Genomic DNA, 14,493 nt, shown 5'->3' on the forward strand with positions numbered 1-14,493 from the left:
TTTTAATTTCCATCTGATTCCGATTTGATGAGGTTTGGAAACAGATATAGAGCGATTTATGTCTGAATCGTAAATCAACAGGAATATCTACGTGGAACAAGCAAGGGATGTTCTTAATGCCATGATTAAGAAATTTTAGGGATAGTTTCTTCAAAGCATCCTCTGTCTACAAGGTAGATATAATCAGTATTGAAAATCCTCGGTGTTCCTCGTATTGTCTTCATGGGGAGGGCGATATAAATGCAGTGTCGGACTTTCGTGAATAATTCCTATATAAACCCAGGGACCTATATACTAATAGACCATTGTCTCTTGCTACAATTTGGTTCCTCATTGCCAATTGGATCTTGTTAGATATATTAAAATTAATGTCGACACTGAGTACCAGGGTAAATAAAAGGAAAGAAAAACAATGACCACTTTTACGATATTTTTTCAATTTTTGAAGACGGTCTTTAAAATCTTCTATTAACCCCTTTGCAGTGATTGTGTGTTACACTCAATGAGGATTTGGACCTTGCGCGTTTACTCACAGCCCTCTGTCGGTTTGATTTGAGTAGCCCAATACTCCGTGTGTATTGATAGTATTGCGAGCCCCTTTTTCTCTCCAGTCGGATTTAAATTGAGATTTGTGTACTTTAATTATTTTCACCTGTGCAATACCTTTGGCTAAGATTATCGCCAGTTCCGAAGATCGGCACTTTTGTGTTATTGTCAATATGTAAACAACAAACGCAGTGGGAATCACTTATATCGTGAAGTTATAAGCACAACATGAATACATCTGGAAACACCACTGTATTTTTTCCTTGATTTGTATTTATAAAAAAAAAATTATTGAAATGGGATTTGACGTGGATAATTTTGTGACCAAAATACATGATGAGATGCGCTGTGAACTGTGTCGGGGGGTCCTGGATAACCCACTCAGGACCACGTGCAGTCATATCTACTGCTCCGGCTGTATCCTCCCCTGGGTCGTCAGGACAGGAAATTGTCCCAGGGGCTGTCAGCGCCTCACCCCCGAGGACCTGCGTAACGAAATAGAATTAAGGGACTGCATATTGAATCTGAGTGTATTGTGTGAGTTCAGAAGCAGGGGCTGTAAGAGGCTTGTTCGTCTGCGAGAAGTGGGGATCCATAGTACCGAATGTGAGTACAGACCCGTCAGGTGCACAAACGAGGGCTGTAAACTGGTTCTCAGCATCAGGGACCTAGAAAAGCACGTGACTGGAAATTGTCCTTATAAGGAAGTTGGGGTCTGTCTAAAGGGATGCAGTCTCGTTTTATTGCAAAAAACTGTAGATTCACACGAATGTATATCTGCTCTAAGGTCTTATATTGCTGGACAGGAAAACAAAATAAATACCATGGAAACGGAAATTCAAAGGGCCAGTCTGAAAGCAGTAGAAAGGGAGCGAGAGTTGATGAGTCAAATTACTGCTCTACGGAGTGAAAACCAGCATCAAGCGCTGGAGTATAATAGGAAGTTGAATGAAATTTCGACGAAGTTGAAAAAACGCGGCAAAGGTGTGAATGTCGCCACGGTAAGCTCCTGCCCAATCAAGTATTACTTAATTTAAAATGTAGGGGAATTGTAGACTTTGGTCAGTTTTCTTCTGTTTGAATTTAATTCATATTCATCGATCATATTGAAGCTCAGTGTTTTATTGATATAAACATATATTATTAAAATAAAATCTGACGACCGTAGAACAATTTTATTTTCATTATCCATAATTTGTAAAATTTATTATTTATGTATGAAAATTTATATATTCCTGTTTGTTTTTTTTTAAGTTATTAGAAAGAATGGTAAAAAGAGAGCGTAGGACACGTGTATAATAATGAAAATATATTAATAAATAAAATAATTAATAATTTAAGATAATAAATAAGCAAAAACAAACAAACAAAATTCTTTCAAAGTGCACTTTGTCCATATCATAAAAAAGATAAAAAAAGTATTGATTGTACATCAAAGTTCAATAAAAAGAGAAATAATAAATTCACTTAAAACCATTGATCAATATCACGATTTCCCACCATTTCTTTCGCATTTTGGTATTAATGCATGTCCTATGCTATATTGAAGAATGAATGATAAATATATAAATTTTTCACAGAGAGAGAGAGAGAGAGAGAGAGAGAGAGAGAGAGAGCGCACCTGTTTTCTATATTTTTGGTGTACCTCTATTTGAGGTGTATCGTTTTTCACCTGTTCTCGGGTGTTGATCTGTCAAAATAAAAGATCAAAGCTTTCTGATAAGGTTATAGATTAAATCAACTGATTACACAGGTTGCTTATTTACTGTTTAAACATTTACGTATATGTATCTTATATTTTTTTAACCTTTGAATACCATTTGTTTGCTTCAAATTAGATTTGGGACAAAAATCAGTATGTAGTCATTTCTTGCTTAATTGAAAAAAAGCCCTGCAAAATAATTGTAAATATTATGAACTGTTAGGTAAACATTTGCTATCATTCATTGTCTCGTAAATTAGGAAACTGACGAAATGTTGGCATATTTTCACCTTTCGTTTGGGTAGCTCCTATTTCAGTTTTTGGAATGATACGTTTAAAGTTTTGACAGCATTGAAATTTGTTTTCAATTGAATTTGAATAGCATATATTGTATTTTAAATATGCTAAAGGTAAATCTTTTTTTGATTGTTTTTGATTTCGCAAAAAAGTACCTGATCGGGTAAACAAGATCAATTAATATAGATTTAAATCAAATTAATATCTAAAAATGATCGAACGGTAAAATAAATTTTCAGAAGAAAAAAAAACATATAAAAATATTTAACTTTTTTCTGACAATCGGAGAAAGAAAATTAAATTATGAATGTCTCGTGAAAAATTATATTCTCCACATTCTCAATATTATATCACAGGTTAACGAGTAGCCCTTCGCCCGAAAAAGTCCTTAGGGGGGTATGATTTTCCGTGCACGACCTGTCAATAAACCGTTCGTAATGGCGCCATTCACACCATGTCACGTGCTTCTTGTTTCAGAACACCGAGGATGCTGTTTGGATTATAGTGGTGGTCACTCTTTACAGAGAAAACGGGTCACTCGGCTTCAACATAACGGGGGGATACACGGTAAGTGGAATATAGGTCACTGGGCTTCAACATAACCGGGGGGGGGGGGGGGACGATACAACTTTTTCTATATCGATAGGTATCACGACATTTGAGCCACGATACGATATGTATCATGTCAGATACGTTTAATTGCTTATAAAACTTTTTTTGCATTGAAATAACAAATTATTTCTTTGCAAATGAGAATAATTTATTCAAAATAGTTGTTTATATGTTGTAGAACAAAAATACTTTACTGAAGTGGTGTTAATTATAATAATCAACACGGTTATTATTTTTTATTTCATATCTATATCTATATTTAGCTTATTTATTTTATATATTAAACCCCAAATGTTAAATAAACAAAGAAAAAAAGAAGTCAGAATTTTTTGGACGTTATCGATATGTGTATCGTCCTCACATATATCACATGATATATCGATATTTCGATATATCTTCCCAGGCCTGCATAAGTATTATTTAGTAGGTTATGACAGGTTCTGGGTTTAGATACAAATTTGGAGGCGGGACGAGTGCGTTTCACGAGTTTGCCAAATTTGTATCCCAGGGGAAGGGTGGGGGCCACAATGATTTGTGACACGATCAATCAAAAATAGCTCCGCCCACTTTATAACTTTGCAGCATCTAAACTTCCGTCTAGTTAAAGTTAGATGAGGCCCCGACGGGGAGTACGCATCCGCAGTATATATATTTCCACGGAAAACGTAAAATTCGGTCAGAGGCCTTAGTTTTGACAACTTAAAATGGGGTAGACGTAATCGAGTGATAGTCAGAAGGATATATGAATAAGGTGGAGGATTTAACCGTCATTGTTGTGATCTATTAAATTGAAGATGGAGATTTATCATAAATTTATTTCACTGATGGGGAAATAAAATCCCGGTTTATCTAGATTAACAAAAACAGGATTTACATATAATTCTTCGATGGACTGTCACGGATTTTTATTTTCAAATTGAATTGCGACATTAAGAGACGTGTGCCTGTCGAAAGCGAGAAGGATTTTAAAAAATAAAAACGCGGAAAAATGGATTTGAATGATTTTGCACGAGGAGAGTGGATGTTTTTCGTTATTGCGAATTTTCCGTTTCCATGCTTTCGTTTGGAGCGAAATTACGTACAGAGGATGTTTTCCGTTATTGCGAATTTTCCTTTTACTTTGGATCGAAATTACGTGTAGATTCTGTGTGGAATAAGTTTTTAAAAAGTGATTGAGAAATTTTGACATTTTACATTCTCAGGAAAATACCGGGTATTTCTCCAAAATTTATGTAATAGGAAAACATCAGCATTTACTATTTGTACGTGCTTTTGCTAAATTGAATCAGATTTATTTTTAGACCGTGCTGTATTTTAGATACAAATAGTTGGCAAATACAATGCTAATACATAACGGAAAGTAGCTCCGCCCACCGTAGTCCCGTTCTGTATTGCTAATACAGAACAGTAAACTTCAAAGAAAAACACCGCTATCGTGTCACAACGGGGGATACAGGGTAGGTTATGGGTCACTGGGTTTCAACATAATGGAGGAGGGATAGTAGTTTCAAGTTTGCTCAAATTATGACCCCAGGGGAAGGGTGGGGGCCACAATAGATGATGAAGCTTATAGAAAAAAAAATATTTTTTCAAATTTTTAAGCTATGTTTTGTCAAAGAATATTTATGGTAACATACTCAGTGTAGCTTAAAGTTCAAATCTTGCCTCCTCCCCTTAGGGATAGGTTGATACCACTCGTATAATACAGATTTAGCCAAAGTCATCAGGTGAGCAATGTGGCCCAGAGGCCTCTTGTTACATGAAGTTGTTGAAATGGTAAACGAAAGACGTTGATGGAAACAGAAGGATATATCCAGAAATCTACTACCGGCTACAGATAGATAACTTCATGTACTTTTATAATAACCATGCTGTGTAATATGCCATATCTCTGTTACTCAATTATTAGGTTGAATTTCATGGAGAAATAAACAGCCAATTAATGTAAAACCCACACCAGGCTTCATATAATGTTTATTGTCCTTAGATCAAAGCAAATTATTCTCCAAATTAAAATTGTGCAAACTTTTCCGCAGCAGAGTATTGCCTGAGGAAAGCCAATAACGTTTGAAAATTAATTTTTAGAGGAACATAAAATGCACTTTCTAATTAATTGTTCTAATTAATTGTTGTCACTAGAAAAAATTATGTGCATTCAGTGGAGTTTTTTGCAGAATATTAGTTGGAGTTTTATTAGCTATGGCTGCGAGTCAGGCTATGGAAGGAAGCATGTCTCCCACCCTCAGCCGCTCTGTCGGACCACCGTCTGTAGGCGAGCTGGCCAGGGAAATTACTTTAACAAGCTAATCAATAGTTTAATTGCAGATCATGGAAAAAATAGTCTCCTCATTTTCCTCTGAAGTTGGGAGACATAAGGAAATGACAGTTTGCAATGCCCCCCGCTGTCCAAGTGACGTGCAAGTCAAGTCTCTTTGAATTAATTGAGCCCAAATTAACTCACTTCTGAGAAGTGTATTTAGGGGTGAAATCCATCTCCATTTATTTTTTGTTCCGAGATGAAGTTAATTCAGGGAAACCACATCTCCCCTGAAACTTGACCCCCGCTCCATGTTTCTGACAAGACAAAAGAAGGTCAACCATTCTTTGTGAACCCTTGGTGTAACATTAACTATTTTTTATGTTTCTGATTTTTTTTTGAACCCTTACATTAACTATTTTTTATGTTTCTGATTTTTTTTTAACCCTCGATCTGTGTAACAATTCGTATTTTTTACGTTTCTGATTTTTCTCGTCAGCCGGAGCCAAACAACAACGAGGCAGGGAAGGAGGAGGAGATGGCCGGAGGGGTCGTGGTTTCCAAGGTAACGGAGGACAGTCCCGCAGAAAAAATTGGTCTGAAGATTCATGATGTCATTACCCAGGTAGGATGATTAAAGAAACTCTTAATTTGAATAATTTGTTTTTCACAGGTTTGTTCAGCGGCCAGTTGTAATTTTGACTCTATAAGGTGATATTTGTTGGGATGATCATGGTCTGAAAATTTCAAAATTTTACCAAGGGCATAAGAATTCATTATATAATTCCTTGTAAAAGGAATATTCTTCAAAAGTGATTTATTTATTGTGTGCTTGGAGAGTTACACTAGTTTTGCTGTACAGTTATTGCTGAAAACTGTAGAAAAATCAGTTAAAACAATTTTACTTTCCTCTGTTTAGATTTGGGTTATAGTTCTTTTCCTGGAGTAAGCTGGTCTGATATACTGAGTACTATATTAGAAGATGCTAAATAGTAATGGAACTCTTTGTTCCAAAAATAGCAAGTTTTATGTAACATTGCTAATTTCTGATTTGTAATTTGATATAAATTTTTAAGTGCATGGCAACTCCATTTTTAGGAGAAAACCAACAGACTGAAAAGGGGAACAATTTGGAATTTGAAAGCCTTTTAAATGAAAGGAATTTATGATATTAATATATTATAATTCATATAATGTAATGGGTATTTTATTTTTTTTTTTTGTGTTTGATTGGTTCACTGAGTACTGGAATTACCTTACGATTTGTGTGAACTTGAATAAGAATTCTGTATTCCTTCCCCCTCTATCTACAGGACAGGACTATTATGGAAAATGTGGGGCGTGGATATTTGCATTTTAAGATTGAAATAGTTCACTTTTTTCTGCATAATAATAAAATTCTAGTAGTTCATGATAATTGGATTTATAGAGTACAATTAAGTTAAGACATTTTGGGAGCATGGTGGAAGAATACTTTCCTCCAAAAACCAAACCCAAGAACTTAAACTTTCTTGTTATAGTCATGAAAAAAATAATGTTTTGATCGTGCCATCCTTAAATACAAAGTTAACTTTTTTGATATTGGAACTAATTTTTTTCTCTGACTGGATCATTTAAAGGAACTTTTTGACATACAGTTGTGTCATTCAGGGAAACTTGTCAGGTGAAGTTTTTAAAGAACTGTCAAGGCTAGATAATATGCAGCAGAAAAAAAAATAATATTGCTCATTCATAACTCCAATTATGTACCCAGATAATCTGTGTCAGTGAATGGAATTAAATTCCCAAGCTCCATTCATGTAAAACACAAACATTCAGCTGATCTCGGCATTTCTTCACAGATCTTACTGATAAGATATTTTTTTCTAAAGCTACCTAAACTTAAAATGAAATATCTGAGGAACATAATTTGACATTTTTGACAGTGTGTGTCTTTTAGAATAATTTGGTATTATGTAAAAGTCCGTGGAAGTCTTTAGAGGGTGAAATTGTCAGAAGGAATCTTGAAGTAAAATTGACATTTGAGGACTTGTTTGAGGAGGGTCTAAGGTCACTAGCAGACATACAGACTCTGGGTGTAAAATTAGCCATCTAGACTAAACCAGGAAAAGAGAGTCACAGATGTGTCATTATTTTATAAAATACCACAAATTTTAATGAGAGAAAACATAAAAAGATTTAAAGTTATTTTCTGTACCCCAAAACCCCAAAAGCTAACCCCTCCCCCTCCCCCCCCCCCCCAAAAAAAAAGGTAAAGAGCAGGATTAACACTGTCTCCAAAGGAATAAAAGCAAGGTTAAAAAAAATGTCCAAACTCTGTAGTAAATTTGACTGTTAAATTTTAATAATCCTACTGCTGTGCTATCTGAACTCTTAAGATATAATTTAAGGCTTGGAGGTTTAATATATTTTGTTGGAATTTGAAAGGAGGGAGAGGGGGGCATATTTTCTTCCACTTAACTTTAATGTTATCTGTGAAGTAGATTATGTGAGTTTGGTATCAGTAGTATAGGGACAGCCTTATGACTACACAGTCCTGGGGTCTTTTTGAGGCCTTAAAGGAGCTCCCCCATGTGTCAGAGGTGATAACAAAGGGGAGAGAAATCTATCATTCCAAGAGAGTTTAAAAATTATTCTTAATGGAACTCAGATTTTTAATTGAAAAGCCTGGTTGTTGATATGTTTAGTCCTTTCATCTTTATCTCAATGGTTTACAGTATTTACTACTTCAAGATACGTAGATAGATATGTAAACCACAGGAGAGAGAGAGAGAGAGAGAGTTAATTTAACCATAATCAGATAAAATTTTAAAACAGGGAGATATAATGATAGAAGCATTAAGCAGTTTGTATACAGAGTTAATGGAATAATGATATATTAATTAAAAGTCATCATTTTAAACTGAGAAATATTTGATTCTTTAAAAACTATGACAGCAGATGGTCAAATGATTAAGTCAAACAGTTCAGAATTATCACATATACAAACAGATTGATTTCTCCCCCTCACTAGGAATTAAATCGAGAGCAATCACCATAACTAGAATCTAACAAGGACTTCATCTTATAAAGATTGAACTTAATTGCAGACGAGGCAGAAAACACCATTTCCTTTTGCTCATCCCTGTCTCATTTCATCTCCCGGGAGACCAAATTTACCCAACATGCACCTCTTCCTTTTTGTATCATAATTGGTCATAAAAATTCATAGAGGGGTTCAATGATTGACAAGGATTAAACAGAATTACAGTATTTTCTCTCTCCATCTGTCCACGGCTTTCTCTCCAGGGTATGCAGCCTTAGGGGTCATGTAAGGTCGTGACCTAATTCTAAGGTCAGTGCTCAGACTCAGTACACAGGCCCTTGACCAAATGACCAGTGAATGAATTATGGGGGAATTTCATTACAGGGATAGGGGTCTGACAGATGTAAAGAAAATTATGGGGATAAAAGAAAAACTGTAATGATATTAGAGTGTAGTCAATGTCCGTGATGAATGGGCTTTTAATTGCTCCATCCCCTTAACTTTAATGTTCCCATGTTATTCAAGAGGACTTGATGAGACGGGGACACTTTATACATGGAAATTGATCAGAATTGGTGTTCCCATTGATTTATGGGAAGTGTATCAGGATTGTAACAAAAAAGAATGGAGTTTTTCTATCTGGAAAAAAAAATATAAACTAAAGAAAGAAAAATAGATACAAATTCTTGAAATGGACAAAGAAGGATGGACTTTAAATATAAGATACCCATACCCACTCAACTGCTAGGTCATTTCTTATTTCTTGATGAGAACATTTAATTTACACAATAAAATGTAAATATTAGCATGTAGAAGATATAGATGTGTGTGATAAATGATCCGGTTGAACTGTGTAAGAATAAATAAGACACGGATAAAGATCTCGGTTATTATAGAGATCATCTCCGTCTCGCTTTTGTTTACCGAGATCGTCTTTAACGAGTGTCGATCAGGTCTCCCCCGCGCTGAATTCCTGCACCTTTGGGCTGGGGATGTGTTTTACGACAATCAATGACTTTTTAACAGAGAGAGTTTGTTTACACAGCGGTGTATAACAACTTGACATGATAATCCTGATACGAAGTCAAATCCCCCCGTAGTCTTACCACCCCTCCTTATACGACAGAGTTCAGGGTGGGGCTGACCTTTATATGTAAACCAGCTAGGAAGTACAGACACAGAGTACTGGGTGAATGCTGGGAAAACTCAATCTGATTACAAGGTCTATGACTTCTTGTTCAGGTACTCTAAAAAATGTAAAACATTTCTTCAAGAGATTAAGGTGTTTATACTGTCGGAAAAATCAACATATTTACGTGTGGAGTGCTGGTATTTGTCTCATACTAAGAATGCAGGGGGTACACATACAGAAATGTAGGGGGGCACCTGAGGTTATATGGGGTAAATTTCAACTATCCTATGTAAGCATAAACAAGGCAGGGTTTGACTGAAAAATTTGTGTTTGAAGAATTACCTTATAGTAATTGTAAATATTAAGTAACTATTGGAATACCATTATACAAGGTGAAAGGGAACAAATGGAAGTTTTACTTTTTAAAACTTGATAGTTATATACTTAAATTATTATTCAATTCAATATTCATTTATTGACAACACCATCATACATTGGCATATAGTCATGAATACAACAATCAACATACATAAAATTTAAAAAAATGTTACGTGATCTACCCTATATTTTACCTACTCCATATTTATATAATAGTGTTGCATTATGCATGTACTATGCCTAAATAGTAGGCAGGGTTTGACACATGGTGCACGAGCCGGAGGCGAGTGCACTATGTGTCAAACCCTGCCTACTATTTAGGCATAGTACATGCATAATGCAACACTATTGTTATTATTATGCTGACTGTTGTTATTTTTTATGCGGCAATCCATTTGAATTTTTCCTGAAAATAATGGTAGTAACACAGCGCACTTGCAAAAACTCATTCAAAATCTTCATGCTAACATTAGTTGCATGCTTAGTTATTTTGGTTACTAGTATTTTCTCTAAATAAGTCAGGATTTTCTGTCCCAAAGATACTCATCTTTATTTTCTGTTTTGTTAGTAAGACTGATTTGTTTACAGACGTGGATTCTCATTGATAATTTTCTTTTACATCCTTAAATCAAACGCTATATAAAAAAGCGTTGTAATGACCCCATGATATCAATTCATCTAACGATCTGTATGTAATTAGTTTGAAAGTTTGTTGTACACATTTATCTAGGATTCCTTAGAATAAATATAACTTTTCAAATAATATTTGTCTATTTCTCCTTCTTTTGTCAATTGTTTAAATTAAGTTTATATATTTAATAAAATTCTCCTAACCTGTGATCGTCTCTGTGGCGTAATCGATAAGGCATCGGACTGTCAACCTCATGGTCGTGAGTTCGATTCCTGAGGTTGTGCATTAAAGAATTTTATTCAGAAAATCATAAAGGCCGTGCACTATTTCGGCATAGTATGCTTACGCTATATAAATCCTTAGACCACTATGCGAGAATAGTAGGGTATGGGTTATATAGAGACAAACTGACAGGAAGCATAATAATTCCCAATGACTGACAGTTTATCTTGTGTTCACAGAAAATGTTGATTTACTTATAATCACTGCAGATAACACCAAGGATTCTGATGCATATATGTAACTTCAATGTCCTTTTTAATTCCCTTCATATTAATAAATTTAAATCTATAAAAATAGCTTGCATTATACATGTATGTTTTTTAATTTCGTAATTTGTGTAAATTGCACCTAATTACGTATTGTACTTTTGAAGCAGAATTTCAAATGAAACTTCAACCATAGCCTGGTGATTAATGATCATAAGTGAATCTGTTTTAATTTCAAAAGAAGTAAATTCATGACTTCACACTTTTCTTGTTTCCGTGTGACATTAATGTTGAGATTTTAGGACTCTGACGTCCCTGTACGGTGCACTTCCTGGAGTGGTTCTATCACACAGTAAATGATCTGCTCTTTAGTTAGGCTGCTTTAAATATTAAGTGAAGTATTTAAGAAACATGAAACATTAAAAATAAAAGCCATGTCAGTGACGCTCAAGATCAAAAGCTGTGAATGTCGACTTGTCTCGTTGGCTGTCGTAGAAACTGCATGGAGACATGTTTATACTGATGATATCAAGATTATAAAGGCATAATGGCTGATTTGAGGATGTTAAAGTCTTTAAGTTGTGTTTAAAAACGCTACATAGATTTTTGGTCTGTCAACTTTCATAAAAAGTATGGGCCAGTTATGAAAGTTTGGAAAAATATATGATGTACAGCTGAGGAGAATAAATGTTAAATATATAGGCATAATGTAAGTAAGTTCCTCGACAGTCTGGACTTTTAGGTTAGGGTATTGTAATGTTTGACATTTTTTGTATTTTCCGTTTGTGTTTATAGTAAATTAGTCTTGTGCATGTGGAATGCCATCTAAAATCACAAGGGGAAAGAGCCCCATCAAACCCCATCTAAGGGAGATAAATCTTCTCCTTGTTTATAGGGACTCGGCTCATTGTGATCAGAAGAATTTACTTTGAGTGACTACAGCCTAACATGCTACATGTAATGTGTTTATGTATTATGTTTTACTTGTCAAGATTTTAAATTAAGTTGCACTTTTCACATTTCTTAATTTTTTTTTTTTATAAATCTCTAAAACCAGGTCAATGGCCACATTAAGTGTGATTGATTTAAAAGTTTATTTACACTAAAAACCATGACAGGACACACCAGGCAAACATCAAACATTTAGTTTTACATCCAGCTGAGAGAAAACAGTGTTCAATGGAGACCAGCAACTGATGCTGAGTATGGGGAAAGGGAGATCACTCTGACAGCCTTGATGGCAGCTGAATGATAGAAATGTTTATATATCAATATTGATAATAAATAAAATCTATAAAATCTTAAACAAAGACAGCTCTGTTGAGAGGTCTATCCTAGGTCTGATTCTCATTAAGAACTGTTGATTTTACAATCAAAGTGTTTAACTGTGTATTATTTCCTTATAAAAGTGTTTAACTGTGTATTATTTCCTTATCAAATATTCATGATTTGCCTGTGTGTGCCGGTAGATTGGTTGGACACTTGTCCAGTCCCGGCCTTTGTTGGGGACAATACATTGACCACTTGAAGCCCTGGGATTTTTGATGGTCTATCTTAGCATGGGGTGGACTAATTTGTTTTATATATATACAAGCGTACACTAAGAGCTCTTGAGATTTGAGCTGGGCCTTTGAAGTTCTTGGGATCGAGATGAAGTAGTTTTATGATGTAATATATAAGTGTTGTTGGTGTATTGTAATAAACAGTAGACATTTAACTACAAAAATCTCCTTAACAGTTTAAGTGCAGGTATGCTAGGGAAATTGGGCCTAAAAATAATAGTTTAACAGGTGTACATCATTTCAATGTAACTGAATTAAATTTAGGAAATAATTTAAAATTGAGAAAAAAATTAGAGAAAATTTTGATTTAGAGATTATATAATGCATTAATTAAAAAAAAAGAAAAAATTTTGTTGCTGCAGAGAGCCCTGGGGAGAAATTTTAAATATAAGAATGCTACAGTGACTGCAAATCAAGGGAAATAACTCTTCCAGCCATCCTGCAATATAGCTTTATATCTTTATTCATCCCATAAGCGTTATTAAGTGAGACTATATATATTGATAAAACAGTTGACAATGTGTAATTTGACTGGCAGAATCGGTGTATTGACAGTATAATGGAATTGTGTTATCCCAGCTTAATGGCCAGCTGGTCTAAAGCTTGATTAATTAATCCATCTAATTGATACATGACGGATTATTTTTACACAAGAATTACCTGTATCCATTTTAATTGTTGACACTGCAGTGGATAGGCTCTGGTTCGAAATTAAAACTTCAAATACAGCGTAAATGAAATAAATCTGTGTTAAACATTGTAAAAAAAAGAATTTTTGATGGATGTCACTTTAATTGAAATTGATTTCGTGGAAAATAATTGCTGTGTTTGTCAACAGTAAACATAAATTCTGCTTCAGGGAGACTTTTCTTTGTTGTGGAGTTGTGCAAGTAGAAAGTTTTTATTAAAAGATTCAGACAGGTCAGTTAACAAAGTACACAGCGTATTCATCATTTCCTCAAACTACAGGTGTAACACAATATTCTGGTAATTGACTTGTAGTGTAAGGGGAGACCACTCTCAATTAACAGTTTATCATAAAACGGACCTAGAAACTAATAAGACACTGTTCTGCTATAATTTTGGTCTTCATCAAGTTTCAAATGGAAAAACAAAATTTGCAAATTAATTTTCAAAGATCAACTTATTTTTAGACTTATAGATAAAAGCTAGTAATGTAACAAATAATTTACAGATATAAATCCAAAGAACAATTTGTACCATTAATGAATTGAGAGAAGATCAAAAAACTTATATATTATAGCTTGTGAGATATAAAGAGATAGGCAAAATTGCATGAAACTTTCACTGATTTAAAATTCAAAATTAACAGGAATTGAAATGAGTTGGGCTGGAAAGTTTGGTAGATAAATTGGAGTATCTATATAGTTTTCGCTGTTTTAGATACATGGATTGAGAACACCCCCCAGATAATGTTAATAAGAATGGGCCTGACATATACATCATATCACTCTCAGGTGTTGTAGGCAGGGGGGTGTAAATTAAATTGGTTAACAAAGCTGTAATATATTATAAAACTAAAAGAATCAGAACCAAAATTAGACAAGCCCCAGATGGTTCTGGGATTTTTGTATTATGTGAAAAAAAAAGGAATTTAAGAAATGTCTTCAATGATTTTGGTTTAGTTTTCGTGGACTGACTCATTTAAGGTCCTTTGGTAGTTTTTGGGTGACAATATTATAGCTTCTAAATTTGATTGAGTTGTAAAAAAAATGCTAAAACTTATGTCAAAAGATTTGTTACATACTGCGGAAGTCGAAGTGTTTGAGAATTCAGAACAAATTTTTAATAACCAGTGACAATTTACTCACTCTATACAACAAACTGTCACAAAGCATATTG

General features: G+C 34.3%; 1 protein-coding gene across 2 annotated transcripts in view; it reads left to right on the forward strand.

Annotated features, from left to right (window-relative positions):
- Positions 1–827: 827 nt before the first annotated feature.
- Positions 828–14,493, forward strand: part of LOC134282476 (E3 ubiquitin-protein ligase PDZRN3-B-like) — a 107,504-nt gene continuing 93,838 nt past the window's right edge. For both annotated transcript variants that reach the window (XM_062764884.1, XM_062764885.1), the window contains exons 1-3: positions 828–1,547; positions 3,023–3,112; positions 5,914–6,039. In XM_062764884.1, the coding sequence (XP_062620868.1) occupies positions 843–1,547; positions 3,023–3,112; positions 5,914–6,039 (921 nt within the window). In that variant the 5' untranslated portion in view covers positions 828–842. The remainder of the gene's footprint in view (positions 1,548–3,022; positions 3,113–5,913; positions 6,040–14,493) is intronic.

The sequence above is a fragment of the Saccostrea cucullata genome, unplaced genomic scaffold (assembly GCF_032062105.1).
Source record: "Saccostrea cucullata isolate Sc308-1 unplaced genomic scaffold, CSIRO_AGI_Scuc_v1 ctg3689, whole genome shotgun sequence".
NCBI classification, from domain to species: domain Eukaryota; kingdom Metazoa; phylum Mollusca; class Bivalvia; order Ostreida; family Ostreidae; genus Saccostrea; species Saccostrea cuccullata.